Below are 15525 nucleotides of genomic sequence, written 5' to 3'. Positions count from 1 at the left end.
ATAAAATTTTCATGAATAATATGAAAATTACACCATTAAACTTAAATTTTATTTTGATTTATTAAAAAAATAAAAATTTCAAGGAAAAATTTAATATTTAAAACTTTGCTTTCCTCTTGGGTTATAAAGTAATTGAATATTAATAATGATGAATACCATTAATTGTTACTATAATTTTAGGGTTTTAATTTCCGGGTTTCTTATATTGCAGTAAGAAAAGAAAAAGTTAAAAATTAAAAAGTAAAAAAAAAAAAAAAAAAAAAGGTGAATGGTTTTATGGGACTTGAATAAACTTATCGTTTTCAACCCATGATAATTCCTGTCATCATCCATTAGTATTGTCTCGTCTTCAAAGAGAAAGGAAAAGACCCGTTTAGTAAGTGCCAAACTCGAGAGAGAAACTGATTTTCGAAATTTAATTTTCTAAAATTTAGTTCACAAAGCGATTCGGAGAATCATCCGAATCATTGAACGATGAAAAAGACAGATCTGAGAACATAGCCACAGTAGAGTAAAGGTTTCAGGACTTAGAGAGACCGGAGTAGGTAATTAGTCGAAGCAAGGAAAGGAGGCCTTCTGGCTCGGCTGGCTAGTCTCAAGGTCTGCAGATGTTTTCGGGAAGAAGAGGCTTCAATCTTCCTTAGTATCGGAAAGAGAGATCAAGATGTGAGATTCCTAATTAAAGGGACGAGCGAAGGTGCGAAGTCAGATTCTTTTGAGTTGAGACTCATTCCTCTACTGAAAGTGGTTGTGATGGGGAATAGGGAAAGGCCTTGCCTTATTCAAAAGTACAAGGAAGGAGAAGAGTAAGCATTCCCTTTGCAGGAGGAAGACGCGCAGACCGTGTTGGAATTGCTTTTGATGGAGGCCCTCTCATATTGGAGTTCTCTCTTAGTCGCTTTCATTCTTGAAGAGTTTTCTATGAATTAATTATTAATTTTTTTCCTGATAAAAAATAGACAGTTGCAACTTATAAAAATTTAATTTAATATTATATAATAAATTAAAAATAAATATATATTTTCAAAAAAATTTAAAATTATTTTTTCTAAAATTTTCAAAATAACATATTTATAAATAAAAATAATTTTCTCATATATTTTTTTACAAATTTAATTTTTTAAATCTATATTTTCCATGCAATAAATATCCATATAAAAAATTTATCATTTTTTTAAAATAATTAAATTTCCATTAACTTTATCATCATCCAAATATATCCTAAAATTTGGTTTGGATTTTTTACAACTAACAAATTTTAATCAGGAACATTTAATTTTAAGCCAACTGACATGTAAATCCCAAAAATAAGCAAATTCTGTAGATTAGGATGTCATTACGATAATTACAGACTAAGCAAAACCTCAAAAACGTGATTTCACAGTTCGATTCTGTCCGACCAACGGTAAAGTCCGACATACTGCCTCAAAACTTCAACTTGAGTCCAGAGGAACCTTGAAACTGGGCCCATTCCCAAGCTTTTTGGGGTGATTTTGTACTTTGACCCAATAAATAAAAATAAAATAAAACACCACAACCGAAAAAAAGGAGTAGTTCAGTACTCCTTGAAGTTTAAATGCCACAGAAACAGGATATAAATTATCAAATTTAATAGCAAATCTCATTTAATGATAACATGATTCAGCTACTTCAAAATTTCAAATCGAAAATAACTTCTATGTCCTCCAGACAATATCCAGAAAAAACCGGCCAAGACACAACACAGCACAAATCTCAGCGGTAACGACGGAGGGAGAGGGTGTTGTTTCTCTTCCATGTTGCCCTGCGAGAAGGCCTTGCCTTGTGGTGCAAGTGTCCCTTTCCACGCAATCCCCTGTATTTCTTGCCTGCAGAGGTGAGTCCACGTAGCTCCCTATGCTTGTGAACAGGATTGCACAGCCAGTTGATTCTTGGGTCATTCCGGATAGCATTATGAGCAACATCAACTAGTATTACCTCATAGTACTTATAAGTGGAGTCCTACATAAAACAAATTGCTACACATATGAGAAAAGAATGATACCTAAAGAAATAAATATAAATAACCTTGAATCAGAAACAACTAGAGATGAAATATAAAACTAATCATGAACCTCATTAAGCCAGTAGGAGTTCAGAACTCGAAGACCTCCCAGCTTCCTGCCTGCACGTTCCTCAGCAACTGACCTCTTGCTACGTTGGAATTTTAGTTGAGTAACTCCCTGGTTTGTGGGCTTGCCATAGACAATACCCTTGGGCACTGGCCTCTTTCTACCACCCCGCCTAACTCGCACTCGATAAACCACATAACCCTGTAAGAAGGAAAAATAATTGATAAAACTAATACAAGGACAGATCCAGAAAGTTCAAGTATGTGCACGATGCGCTAAAAGGCCAAGTGTGAAAGACTCGGCGAAAACCAAAAAGATAACAACATATTAACAAATATATCTGATTGAAATGAAAGCAGAAATCAGAAAAAAGTGAACATGCTTGGCAAGAGATCTGATTCTTTGGTTTAATCTAGCTGGTCTCACGAAGCAGCCTTCATATGAGAAATGCATAAGAATAAAAGTACTGCCTGACAAGCTACAAATTGTCTTACATGTGCAAGTCCTAATATACCTAGAATGCATGAAAACACAAGATTTTTTCCTTGCATGGCACCATGAATGCAAAATGAATTACAAGCTTGATTAACTAAATTGTGCAGACATCTAATATCAGCATCACAATGACTAATGACTTACTTCTACTGACCTGTCAACAGAATCAACTTGAAGTATAATGGGAAAAAAAAATCTCACGACTGAAAAGGCAATGGTCATTCAGAATGCAGCACATGTATACATACTTGGAATGCTTCTTTGTACACAGGCCAGATGCCAATAACTCATCAACAGGATACATGTTGCCACAACTAAACAAAAACCATACACTCCAATGACAGCTACCCATACAAGCAGAATAACATAAAATCAAGTATGAAGCACTATGCGATTAGACTTATTAAGTTGGTAAATGTCCACCTCATACCTGCTTAGCCTTGTAACCCAAACGGCGAGCCTTGTCAGGGCGTGTAGGCCTGGTAACTCGTACAATGGAAGGATGCTGGCGGTACTCCCAACATCTCACCCTTTGCAAGAACCTCATAACATCTGATTGCTTCTTCCTCCATAGCTCAGATACATACTTGTAAGCCCCTATTTTAAAAATAACAAAAATATCAATAACAATCATAATAATAAATAAAAAAAAATCCTCCTAATAAAAAAATTAAAATAGCATAGCATTTAAATTCACATTTTCATCAGAACTACAAAGAATACTCAAGTTCCATCAGCTTCAACTATGATCAATTTATTTCAGAACAGGTCAAGTCTAAACCATGTTTCTCAATGAAACAATTTCCTAAAACTGAAAGCCATCTAAGTAAGCTAAAAGTACACTGAAAGCATTTTTTATTCCTAAAACAAACTGCTTGAAATGCTTACAAGTTATTTGTTGCCAGGGAAAACACATTTTCCTCCGCATTTTTTTTTATTTCGCATTTTTGTTGTTGATTTTATCTTAACCAAAGAAAGAAAATTAAAATGCTTCGCTTTGTTTTTTTTTTCCTGGCCGAACTTCAAAAATATGCCGAAAGCCTGAACAGCACAAAATGTAACACCCGTAACCTACTACCTATCGTTTTTCTTAGTTTATAGATAAACGATATTGATGCTACTGGAAATATATTAAAAAAAAAATGCAATGGTTCAAATGGAAAAGAAAAAAACTAGACCTCCCACAGTTGAAGATCCAAACAAAGAAAGTAAATATAGAAGAGAATTCCAATATCAAACTAAAGCTAAAATTAGAATATTGAAAAACAAGTTACCCATCGTAGAGACGCAGTGACTGTGTTGAGGTTTTCGCTTTGCTTCCCTTCGCACTGAGATTGAGCTACAGCTAGAGCTAGGGTTTCGGATTATAAAGGTGACATGGTCAAAGGCTTTGAATGTGGGCCGTTCATTTTAATGAACATGTACAAAATCAATTTCGGGCTCAGTCCACCAACTTGGGTTGGGCTTGGATAAGTGTTTCGTAATTTTTCAATTGGCTATGTATATATATATATATATATATATTTTAAAATATTAATAAATAAAACAGCATATATTAAAGAGTAAAGTAACTAACCGCCTATATTGCTGAATAATCAAAAAAACAAAAAAAAAAACAAAAAAAAGGGAAAAGTGGAATGGTGACTCTGGTTGGTGGGGGTAATGGAGGAGGGCAGGGAAGATTTGAAGTCAATAATGGGGTACTTGCCGTTGGTATGGCGGTCGTCGTGTATATTCTGGCCGTCACAAACGGTGGAAGCACTGAAGGTGATAGCCGGAGGACCTGAGCAAAGCCATATTGATTCCGGGGAGCTCCTATTCGTCGCCATTTCCGATCTCAGGCACTCTCTTTCACTCTCCGCTGAGCCTTTGGCTCCCTCTGCACCTGACGGTTACGGCCTCTTCTTCAACCAGGTAAGAACAAATCATTCAATTTCAATTTCAATTTTAATCACTGATGAATAAAAAATAAAAATAAAAACAACTAAAAAACTTTGACAGACTGATAAAATTGTTAGAATTAATTGAGTTTGACTGCAGCTAATTTCCAGTGAGGAATCGAGTAAATGGTTTGAAGAGGTTGTTCCGGCATTGGCGAATTTGCTCTTGAAATTGCCCTCCCTGTTAGAATTGCACTACCAAAATCAACACGGTTTTGGGCTTCGTCTTCTGGATTCTCAACAACCTGGAACAGTGCTTCTCGGCCAGGTATAGGAGGTATAGGCGTATAGCTAGCTAGCTATATGGTATTGAATGCTACGCTACTACTTAGATCTAAATTCCAGGCTTTTACAAATTTCTTCTTCTTGATGAGTGATGATTATTTGTCTTGTCTTTTGTCTGCGTTGCTTGCTTCTCAGGAACTCATCGGCGCTCTTCTTGGATGCTCTTTCTTTTGCTTGTTTCCCGTCAGTAATAGAGGTCCCAGAGATCTTCCAACTATCAACTTTGATCGTTTGTTTGCGTATGTGACCTTTCCTATTCACTTTAATTATTTTACTTAACTGAAATTAAACATATATAAATTTCGTTAAGGGTCTATGTACGTATGTATTTTCAGGTGTCTATATGACCATTATAGTCTAAAGCAGCAGAGTAAAATAAGGTGCATTATACACTATTTTGAAAGGATTTGTTCGCATATGCCTGCTGGATATGTGTCCTTTGAGCGGAAAATACTTCCTCTAGAACGTCCTTTTCTATCCATTTCTTACCCAAATGCCGCCTTTTGGAGCACTTCTCGCACTCCTTTATGCCGCTTGGAGGTGACCTAAAAAAATAAATGAATAATGATAAAGAAAAGTCAATTTTATTTTCTCCTCGGTTAGACTACACTTATCTCTTCTTAAGCGGTATTTCTATACCTTTTTTGCAGGTTTGCAGTTCAGGCCTGATAGAAGACCAATCCAGTGCAGCTCTTGAAGTGGATTTCGCAAACAAGTATATTGGAGGTGGTGCTCTTCATAGTGGCTGCGTACAGGTTTGCTTTAAGTAATTTTAAAGGGATGCATGCTTTTTTAAAAGTCTAAACTAGATTAAGCTGCATGACTGATATATTTTGTAGCGCCAGCTTGTTTTCCATCTTCTCATTCATTCGAAGCATGATCTCAATGCATCCTCACCTTTTCTCTCTTATTCATGTTTCATGTAGGAAGAGATCCGTTTCATGATCAATCCTGAATTAATTGCTGGGATGCTCTTCTTGCCTTCCATGGCAGATAATGAGGCTATAGAAATTCTAGGATCAGAAAGGTTCTCAAATTACACAGGGTCAGTGTTATACAGTATATCATGAATCTAAAACTTGATCTCAGTACTGATTCATTGCATTCACAGCATATATAAAAATGGGAAGTTGTCTTCTCTTATCGATTGTTATGGAACTCATGTCTCATATTTCAGAGATTATAACTTTCCTGGATTGGATTACTGCTGTTCTTCTCCTTGTTTTCTTTGTCTGGATAATTTGTTGCTAGCCTAGAAGTTAGGGCCTATGACATCTTATCTGTATTTATAGCTCATTTCATATTATTCTAAGACTTAAATGTTTATGAAACATTGTTTATATGGTAGCCTTTTTTTTCTGATCTCATGTATGCTTGTATTCTACTAGTTAAATATTCTATAGGATGACTGATTAGTTTAAGCAATCTTCTTTGATTACTGAACTTTTTTTTAATTGCTGTCTAATCAAGGTTTAATCTCTTAAGTATAGATATGCTTCTTCATTCCGTTTTTCTGGTGATCACGTGGACAAAAGGGAAGTAGACTCATTTGGAAGACGTAAAACCAGGATCATTGCAATCGACGCGTTATGCAGCCCAGGGATGAGGCAATATAAACTAGAGTGCCTCCTTCGGTATGCCAATATGATTAAAAATATTGCATGGATACAGGGTTCAATCATTTAAATGAATGCATCTAACAAATATTAAGCAACTAATGTTTTGGTGGTTACAAATTGAAAGTGCAACTCAAGTGTGTTTGATCACCTTTTTTTTTTTTTTTTTTTTTTTTGTATCTCATTTTTGTCTTTATATAACTCTGGTTAATTTTGAAATTCTTACATTTTAATTTTGTTGTTTTCAACAGGGAGGTTAATAAGGCATTTTGTGGTTTTCTTGATCAATCTAAATATCGGCAGTATGAGAGACTGTCTCAGGATAATGGATATTGTGGAGCTCAGCATTATCTAGATATTAAAGAACCCTATTACATGACCAGGGATGCTCTTCTGGTATGAGTTCCTATTCCTTTGTCTAAAGATTGTTTTCTGTATTTGAAGTGATATTTAACTCTTCTAATGATATTAATATGATTAACTTTAAAAATTAAAATATTATTATAGGCCTCTTAACTCTTCTGTTTTCCCCCCTCTTTTAGTTTTTATTTTATTTTTATCATCTATAATGCGCCTTTACTACTGTTTTCTTTATTATTTAAGACCCTATGAATCGACTAAAACCCCAGATTCATATGAGAACCACAATGATTCAATAAAACTTTTCTTTATAAACTAATTCCAAAAATTCCTTGAGTAAGAACTGTTGGTATATATAATGACTTATCATGGTGCAAATGGATATGGCTGCAAAGTAATCCAAGCCACGCTGAGTCATGAATGTACTTTAGCTTGACAGGACTAGAAATGTGTTCAATCTTGGGTTGAACTTGGTTCTTCTAAAATTCAATCAGCTTGAGCTTGGCCTGATTTATCAGTCAATCCAAACTTAAGTTAAAAACAAACTGTTAGTTGAGTTCTCAACTTCTCATGGAAGATATCAATTTTTGTTTGGATAAATCAGGAAACAAAATCTTCAAGTAACATCACCCCAAAAGAAAACCAAAAAAAAAAAAAAAAAAAGCTTATTCTCAACTTAGGCCTGAGCAGGTCATGAATAGGTTGGTGTGTCTGTAGCTCACTGAGAATTTGCTTGCTTAAACTTTTGGTCTTTTGTTTTTCAATAGGTGAATGAAGCTACATCAACTTCAGTTGAAATATATGGAGGAAATTTAGAAAATGTAGCCTTGAGAAATTCTCAGGAGAAAAGTTGTCAGTCTCTGGTCCATGAAGACAATCTAGGTGTTGTGACTGGGAATTGGGGATGCGGTGCATTTGGAGGAGATCCTGAACTGAAGGCAATAATTCAATGGCTTGCTGCTTCTCAGGTGGTTTTTATATCTTGAGTCTTTGAAAGAAACAAATGACAATAATCTAAACTGTCTTAAATAAGAATGCTATCCATCAGAATCTACATAACAGATAGTTTATTTTCCTTGTGTTCCGTTTGAGCCCTTGTCTTAGGCAATGGTTTTGAAAGTATTTTATGTGCGGAGTTATGTTGATGATGGCATCTTATCATGTTTGTTACAGTTGATGTTTGTTACACTTCAGGTGCATTTTCTTTCAGGGGTTAAGACCTTTCATTTCCTACTACACGGTTGGCCTGCAGGCACTCCATAACCTTAAGCAGGTAATTATTTTAACTTGCCGGTGTGAAACCACACTTGATAATTGTTTGTTTAAGCTGGTAAAGCATAGGCAGGCATTCCCTATATTTCAATGTAACTTGGCAGTTTGTTATGCGATGTGCATGCTGTTGGTGTTTGCTAGTAATTTGAGTGGTCATAATCCATATATTTGTTTTTTACTTCCTCACATTTTGGAGCAGGTGAGTGAATGGATACTGTCGCATGAATGGACGGTTGGGGATCTCTGGAATATGGTAGCAGAGTACTCGTTGCAAAGATTGAACGGAAAAATCATTGATGTTGGCTTCTTTACTTGGCTCCTTCCATCTCTATCTGCCAATCATACCAGCATCTCGGATTTGCTAGATACAACCTAATTTGGCTTTTTTTTTTTTTTTTTCCTCCTTCTATCCGAGATGTTTTTACACAAGAAATGTAAAAAGGATACTGCAATCAATATACTAGCTCGAACTCTTGTTATTACCCAAAAAAAACACAAAAAACAAAGAAAACTAAAACAAAAACTAAAACTAAACAAAACAAACAAAACAAGCTTGAACTCATACTTTTAATTTTTGTCTTTTATACAGTTTCAGTTCGGCATCGTTTCAGCTATTTTTTGTTGTGGGGGACCAAAAAAATTCTTATTGTTATTATTATTATTTTTGGGTAACTTTTATGTCATAATATTCAGTGGGTGAAATTGGTAATTTAACATGTATACATTTGCATCTTAAATTGGTCGTCCCCTTTTTTTTTTGGGTCATCTTAAATTGCTTGAACTAAATCCCTCGTATATATAGTGGACATGCTCATTACGTGAAATTCGTAGCAAACAATAATCTAATAACAGTATGCAAGTTTGACCCTAATTGTCTTTTAAATTAAGAGATAACAAACATGGTACTGCCCTATGTGAATATCTTTGAAATGGGAGATGAAACTGGCTAGGAACTGAGTCGTATTGGATTTATATCGTATCCATGTTTCCTCCATAGTTGGAACAGGATGTGGTCTCCTGTTTTTGTTTTTGATAATTTACAATATTATCCCCTTATCTTGTGTTTCAAATTCACAAATTGATTTTCAAATATGGATGGTATACTAATTAAGTTAATCATTTTTTATTAACATGGTATGCGTGTTTAGTTGTAATTTTTAAAATCCAAAGAATTCTAATCAATCCAAACTTCAAAGGTCAAGATGAAGCATATTTTCTATCTTTTTTTGTTTTTTGTTTTTTTTTTTTTGGGAAAAATAAATAAAAGGGTTGGTTAAGGCCAGGGTTCCCTGTGACTACGTGTTTGTGGCGTAAAAGGTTTTCTCTTTCTCTGGTTTTTAAGGCAAAAATCGAATTTTTCGCTCTCTTCCCTCTGTTTTTTAAGTAATGCGAAGAGGAACAGCGGTCGGTAAAACAAAAGGAAAATGACAAAAAGCCGACCGTCCGCATTGCGATTTTAAGCGTCGCTTTTGGTGGGTCCGCACCGTACTCTCTCTCTCTCTCTCTCTCTCTCTCTATATATATATATATATAATTTTTTTTTTTTTTTTAATTTTGGCTCAACCTCTATATATATATATATAGAGATATATGTCTTATCCGACTTAAGTACCATAGTTCTGCTCTGCTCTGGGGTTTTGGGGTTCTTGCTTAATCTCAAACACATCTTAGCTGCTACATCTCCTGAAATTGGGAACTCAAGAATATCCATTCAGGTCAGTGATATCTCACTGTTTTCATTCTTGGATGGCATATAGCTATTTTCTACAACTTCCATGGAACAGACACGTATAGCTTGTAATTTGAATTTCCTCGAAACTACAAGAAAGCCTTCAACTTTGAGATTTTAAGCTGAAGCCCAACTCTGAAATATAGTTTCACTTCTTTCTTCTGGTTGGTTTTGTGTACTGGTTGAGCTTACGGAGAAATGGCTCTGCAACATAACATGTGGTTAGCAGCACATCTGTACCAACCACCAGTAAAGCAGAAAAGATTCATGTTATCCAATCCATTTCCATTTGAAATTGAATGTTATCAAAATGGTAGAACAAGTAACATAGTTATTAGTTGTGTCCCGCCACAGGGTGGGAATGCTAGGACAAGGTCCAACCAACAAGGGTCAGGTAATGGCTTTGATGAGGAGGAGGATGAACCTGCCCATGGTACAATCAACGATAATGATCCATATTTGATGGATGCTGAAGAGAGACGTGAATGGAGAAGAAAGATTAGAGAAGTCATTGATATGAACCCTGACATTGAGGAGGAGGTTGACCCTGATGAAAAGATGAAGAAGATGCAAAAGCTTTTGGATAAATACCCACTTGTTGTGGAGGAGGAAGATCCCGACTGGCCTGAAGATGCCGACGGCTGGGGTTTCAACTTGGGTCAGTTTTTTGACAAGATCACCATCAAGAACAAGCCCAGAAAGGATGATGATGACGGTAATTATGACAGCGACAATGAGGTTGTCTGGCAAGATGATAATTATATCCGCCCCATCAAAGACATAACCGCTGCGGACTGGGAAGAGACTGTTTTCAAGGACATCAGCCCTCTAGTTATTATTGTACAGAATCGTTATAAAAGGTTAGTTCCATCTTTAACTAGATCTTACATAATAAAGTCTTTGTTTTGGAAATCTGTTTCAGCTTGTCAAGTAACATGTAATTCTTTTGCTACTTGCATTATAGGCTAATTTTTTCAGTGCACAGAACTGATAGTTTCTAATTGAGTTGAGTAATTATTCAACGGGATAAAGGTGCTCCTTTAGATAACTGCAGTTCCATCTAGCAATTTGTCCTGAAATAACACTGCACAAAACAGTGGCTGCCCCTTACAAATAAGTACAAGACAGTGGGGATTTTCTTCATTGAATATTCTTTAAAATTTACCGCAATCTAAAATCACTCTCATGTGTTTCCTTGACTATTGAAACTTCTAGCTTCAGTTTTTAGTGTTTTTACACACATATCTCTATGATGGCTATCCTTTTGTATAATTGAGCTCTGTTTCTTGCTTTCTACAAGTCTTTCCTCTCGACATAGAGAACTAGAATCAGTGGCTGTATAGTTGAAAATAGTGTTCATATGCATATATGCATGTCTGCATGCATGCACATGGTATAATATTTTAGATGTCTGTCGATAATATGTTGAAGCTGTTTGATTTTGGTGAATTGGATGTGGAACTTTCCTTTAACACATATGCAGTTACCATAAGAGAATTCTAATGTACTCAGGCCCAAGGAAAATGAAAGGGTTCGAGATGAACTGGAGAAGGCCGTGCACATCATATGGAACTGTAGGCTACCTTCACCAAGAGTAAGCCAAACTATTTTACATCTTTCAATATATATTTTTTTGGCTTCAACATCTTCTATTATATTTTTCATCCTGCATGCTGATCATTACTCTAATTATTATTGCCATATTAAGCAGTGTGTTGCAGTTGATGCCGTTGTAGAGCTTGATTTGGTCTCTGCTCTTCAAGTGTCTGTCTTCCCTGAGGTTATCTTCACAAAGGCTGGGAAGATCTTATATCGTGAGAAAGGTAATTTATTAATCAATGACTGTGTGCCCCTCCATTTCTGGATCTGCATTTGCCTAATATCAGCTCTTTTGGTGGTGTTTTTTCAGCAATTCGAAGTGCTGATGAACTTTCAAAGATAATGGCATTCTTTTATTATGGAGCCGCCAAGCCAGAATATTTGAAAACCATTGGAGATGTCCAGGAGGCAATCCCAACTGTTCCTCTGAATATCCAACCTTGATGGCAGTGGATATTCATCGAATAAATGAATTGTGTTCATCAAATAAATGAACTGTCTTAATGACAATGATTATTTTACCTCTAGAGCACCTGTAGTTTACCCCCAGTCTACAGACGTGATACTTTGAAAAGTTTGGTTTTGGAATATATAATGCCATAGCTTGATTTTTTGAGTATAATTGAGTTGAGCTTAGGTAAGCTCGAGCCGGCATGCTTTGTTAAGAAGATGAGTCTATCAGCCAAAAGTTGCTTTCGATATGTGATTTTCTGTACATACCTAGACCTTTCCCTGTGAATCTGTTTACTTCTCATTATGATTTATAGTTCTAGATCTTATTTTCTCATTGCCAGTATGTTATGCGCTGAAACTTTACAAAGCGCATATATATATATATATATTATTTAATTCCAACTTTGAAAGCTTGAAAATAGTACTTAAATTGTTCTTGATAATGCAGAAGTCGTTTGTCAAAATATATGGTTTGAGTCGAGCTGGAGCTGATAAAATCTACTGATGACTAGTCGATAATTGCTGATGTCAACCTTCTACCTTCACAGAAACTTGTTTGTTTAGGCCGACAGTAATGGTGTGCAGCCAGGGACAATCATAGTCCAACTTCATGAATGAGACCTAAATACAAACCATGCCACTACACCCAACTCGATTCCTTCGACTGTAATTGTGTACTTCGGAAGTGGTAAAAGTTTAAGCCTGAGCATGACGTTAACATTATTCTATTTCCGTCCAATTTATGAATGAATGAGTACCTCACCACATCCCAAGTATGGGTTGGAGATGTTTTGATTATTACCATTATTATAATTGATTTGATATATGTGTGGGTATGCCCAACTAATATAACATATTTGAAGAAATTAACTACTAGTCGTTGTAAATGCCACAGCAGCAAAAGGCTTTGTGGTAATGAAAGCGAAAGGCAAAGAGCTGGAAAAGGTTTGAGCCATCAAACTTGCAGTCAGACGTACGCAGGGTTTGGTTATTCTGGCTCTTTCCTTTGAAAACCGTAAGGCATTTTCCTGTACTATGAGATACCCAGGATCGAAATTCACGATGGTTAAGTTCCACTGGTGGTTTTATTGATTTCCAGTCAGCCTCTGCTAGTGTTTCGAGTGAGTTCAATGAACGAAGTCTCACTTTCCCATGCTTGTTCGCAGTGAGATAGGTTTGTCCCCCTGAGCATTTGTCCATGTAGTTGCTAAACCTGTAGCAGTATCAATTGAAAGTTAAATCGTTTAAGAGTTATGTTTACATGCCTGCAAATGCATGTGCCTTCAGAAATTATTAATGGGCATGAATTTTACCTGTCATAGCCAGAAGCTGAATCAGAAGAAGATTTCCATTCAAAATAGGCATTAAATTCAGTTGATTGGCCACCCTTGATATTAGGAACCGAATAAACTCCCCTGTCCCTGGATTCAACATAGTCAGACTGTAAAGCAGCAGCGATAAGAGTATCATCAAATGCTGTCATGTGGGGATAGTCTTCACTTGGAGGGCCTTTACTTGATTCACATTTGGAACATTGGCTGCAGAGTCTATCACTATTCAAATCTCCACCACCATCAACCCAAATCCCACCACTAGGATAAGCAGACACATATGTTGGAGACTGCATCTTTCCATGGACTTCTTGCAGTTCCTCTCCTTGTTAATTGATTAGAGGCTTGGTAAGCATGCAATCTTTATGCACTCTCTCCTCTTCCTGATATCATCAACTCTGTTTTCTAAATTAATTGGATATTATTCGGGGATTTAACTTTAATTGGTCCTGGGACCCGGGTAGTTGGCAACCAAGAAATATATAATATCCAATCCAGTGATTGATTAGCTAGAAAATAGTTGGCCTTTGTTTGCCTTGGGATGATGACATCGTTGATGATATGCACAGCCATAGCTAGCTAATTTTTGTCTTGTATATTTGGAAAAGGCATGCCTAAATCAGTCCTCAGATTATTCCGTGCGGCTGCAGTTGTTTTGTTTTCATTTATTTTAATCAGATTAATTAATTAGAAGTGAAGTTTTGATCTGTCATTGTACAGGTTATTCGATTTTTGAATCTCAGTAGCAAAATCCAGGAAGCTGATAAAATGTTGGTATTATTTACTGCTGGGGCTAATTGATCCTTGTCCTTAATGGGTACAATTACTTTTGCATGCAGCCTGAGAGATGGATAACATTTCTTTCTTATCACGTTCATCTGTCTACACGTTTACTTTTAACCACATTCTTTTAGCACACATGAATGCTGGTTTTTGGAAGCGCTTTAGCCTCCAAAAAGCAAAGCATTGATACAAATACGGAGAAAAGCTATAAATGCATGATAATCATACGAATTTTTGTTTCGTTTCTGGAATTGTATTATTTTAGAAAAATAAATAAACTTCAGTGTCATTCAAGCTAACCTTCACTTTTCAACCCCTTGGTCCAGCGAATTGCCAGCTGTAAGAAAGGTATATTCTCAAAGTATATGCTTGGATTAGCACCTAGGAGAATGATGCCAGGTATATACTTTTTGCTTATGTATCTAAGGAGACCATATCTCACACGAAGACTTTTGGTATCGTATTGATAACACGGGAATTGGAGTTGGAGTTGGATTTGGAAGCTGTGGTTTTAGTGCGCTTAATTTGCAACCATGGATATGTTTGTTGATGGTCATCTAATTATTCTGTTTCAATATTAATAATTGATCTCCATTATGATTAGATGGCCATCAACGAACACGTTCATGATATACATACATATTAAACCCTGCATCCCTTTCTTTCTCTTCTCTTTAATCTTTTAGATATGTGCCAAATTAAGTTGCTTTGTAATTTTAGTGTGCTTTTTGTTTCCCTTAATTTTTCCTTTTCCTTTCAAAGCTAGATTTTCTATAATTTGATGGGTTAATCTTTTTAATTAGAAATTCATCATATTTCACCATACAAATATCTGGAACTCTTGGGATCAGTTGATTGGTACGACTCTGGACTCTGGTAGGTAAAGTCTCATATTGTTTCTTCAATCGGTATTTGGTGGTAGGAAATTTTGTGAAATAAGCTAATTAGTGCAGGCGTTCGCAAGCTGACGATGTGGGAGCTACGCAAGTCTTCGAAAGCAAATGTGCTAGTCTGCTAGACACTAGTACACTAGCACTGGGACAACTCCCTTTGTTGCAAGCGGAAATTAGTTAGCAGCAAATAGTCCAGCCCTTATTAGCTTCCATATTAGTTGCTTAATTAATTAATACCATTGTGTGTGTTTACATGTAGCAAGCCAAGGCGCATTCTTAGGCTTAGCTTAGCTACTTCAAGATAATATGTATTCCAATTAAACTTAATCCTACACCTGTTCTTGTGACTCAAACCATTTCTATATATTATTAAATAATTAAACTAAAATGTGCCAAATCAACTTCAGTCCCAAGCCGTTGGGATAAACACGCAACAATTGTCATTCATTACGGACAATCGTGAGATGACTGTGAAGATCAGGTGGGTAATCTTATGAGAGACTTGCCCATTATACATATATATATATATATATATATATATATGTATATATATGCTTCTTCTAATTAATTAGCTATATACCTATACAGTCTTGGTTGCAGACTTGATTCACCATGCATTAGCAACTGTGCTTTCCTATGATCATCAAATAATGAATGATCCTTCAAGCAATATATATGT

The 15525-nt window shown here is 35.8% G+C and overlaps 4 protein-coding genes across 5 annotated transcripts; 2 read left to right on the top strand and 2 right to left on the bottom strand.

Moving 5' to 3' along the window:
* Positions 1-1577: 1577 nt before the first annotated feature.
* On the bottom strand, positions 1578-4005 carry LOC107415665 (large ribosomal subunit protein eL15z). The gene is made up of 4 exons (XM_016024029.4): positions 3860-4005; positions 3016-3182; positions 2094-2291; positions 1578-1980 (listed from the first exon to the last, which is right to left on the bottom strand). The coding sequence occupies exons 1-4, from the start codon at positions 3861-3863 to the stop codon at positions 1735-1737; spliced, it is 615 nt and encodes a 204-aa protein (XP_015879515.1). The 5' UTR covers positions 3864-4005; the 3' UTR covers positions 1578-1734.
* A 158-nt stretch (positions 4006-4163) lies between these two features.
* Positions 4164-8778, top strand: LOC107415659 (poly(ADP-ribose) glycohydrolase 1). Of its 2 annotated transcripts, none has more exons than XM_025072322.3 (11): positions 4164-4499; positions 4626-4793; positions 4946-5049; positions 5146-5350; positions 5461-5565; positions 5737-5855; positions 6301-6444; positions 6678-6822; positions 7554-7754; positions 7981-8059; positions 8258-8395. In XM_025072322.3, the coding sequence occupies exons 1-10, from the start codon at positions 4248-4250 to the stop codon at positions 8047-8049; spliced, it is 1512 nt and encodes a 503-aa protein (XP_024928090.3). In that variant the 5' UTR covers positions 4164-4247; the 3' UTR covers positions 8050-8059; positions 8258-8395. The 2 variants fall into 2 exon arrangements, with proteins under 2 accessions (XP_024928090.3, XP_015879507.3); XM_016024021.4 differs by having other exon boundaries at positions 4165-4499; positions 7997-8059; positions 8258-8778.
* An 870-nt stretch (positions 8779-9648) lies between these two features.
* Positions 9649-12241, top strand: LOC107405390 (thioredoxin-like fold domain-containing protein MRL7L, chloroplastic). The gene is made up of 4 exons (XM_016012432.4): positions 9649-10647; positions 11300-11381; positions 11499-11610; positions 11697-12241. The coding sequence occupies exons 1-4, from the start codon at positions 9986-9988 to the stop codon at positions 11828-11830; spliced, it is 990 nt and encodes a 329-aa protein (XP_015867918.2). The 5' UTR covers positions 9649-9985; the 3' UTR covers positions 11831-12241.
* Positions 12242-12626: 385 nt separating this feature from the next.
* On the bottom strand, positions 12627-15367 carry LOC132803727 (uncharacterized). The gene is made up of 2 exons (XM_060817153.1): positions 13153-15367; positions 12627-13052 (listed from the first exon to the last, which is right to left on the bottom strand). The coding sequence occupies exons 1-2, from the start codon at positions 13464-13466 to the stop codon at positions 12713-12715; spliced, it is 654 nt and encodes a 217-aa protein (XP_060673136.1). The 5' UTR covers positions 13467-15367; the 3' UTR covers positions 12627-12712.
* Between the last annotated feature and the right edge of the window lie 158 nt (positions 15368-15525).

Source organism: Ziziphus jujuba, chromosome 1, assembly GCF_031755915.1.
Source record: "Ziziphus jujuba cultivar Dongzao chromosome 1, ASM3175591v1".
NCBI classification, from domain to species: domain Eukaryota; kingdom Viridiplantae; phylum Streptophyta; class Magnoliopsida; order Rosales; family Rhamnaceae; genus Ziziphus; species Ziziphus jujuba.
Note: the sequence above shows the minus strand (reverse complement) of the source record. Positions and strands in the feature narration are given on the sequence as shown.

Excerpts from the sequence above, each read along its gene's own strand:
- LOC107415665 (XM_016024029.4), bottom strand. Across the intron at positions 2,292-3,015 it reads TGGGTTACAAGGCTAAGCAG|GGTTATGTGGTTTATCGAGT; the intron begins GTATGAGGTGGA and ends TCCTTCTTACAG. Across the intron at positions 1,981-2,093 it reads ACTCCTACTGGCTTAATGAG|GACTCCACTTATAAGTACTA; the intron begins GTTCATGATTAG and ends TGTTTTATGTAG.
- LOC107415659 (XM_016024021.4), top strand. The coding sequence starts at position 4,248 with ATGGAGGAGGGCAGGGAAGATTTGAAGTCAATAATGGGGTACTTGCCG. Across the intron at positions 4,794-4,945 it reads GAACAGTGCTTCTCGGCCAG|GAACTCATCGGCGCTCTTCT; the intron begins GTATAGGAGGTA and ends CTTGCTTCTCAG. Across the intron at positions 5,566-5,736 it reads TTCATAGTGGCTGCGTACAG|GAAGAGATCCGTTTCATGAT; the intron begins GTTTGCTTTAAG and ends TGTTTCATGTAG.
- LOC107405390 (XM_016012432.4), top strand. The coding sequence starts at position 9,986 with ATGGCTCTGCAACATAACATGTGGTTAGCAGCACATCTGTACCAACCA. Across the intron at positions 10,648-11,299 it reads GTACAGAATCGTTATAAAAG|GCCCAAGGAAAATGAAAGGG; the intron begins GTTAGTTCCATC and ends TAATGTACTCAG. Across the intron at positions 11,382-11,498 it reads GTAGGCTACCTTCACCAAGA|TGTGTTGCAGTTGATGCCGT; the intron begins GTAAGCCAAACT and ends CATATTAAGCAG.
- LOC132803727 (XM_060817153.1), bottom strand. The coding sequence starts at position 13,466 with ATGCAGTCTCCAACATATGTGTCTGCTTATCCTAGTGGTGGGATTTGG. Across the intron at positions 13,053-13,152 it reads TCAGCTTCTGGCTATGACAG|GTTTAGCAACTACATGGACA; the intron begins GTAAAATTCATG and ends ATACTGCTACAG.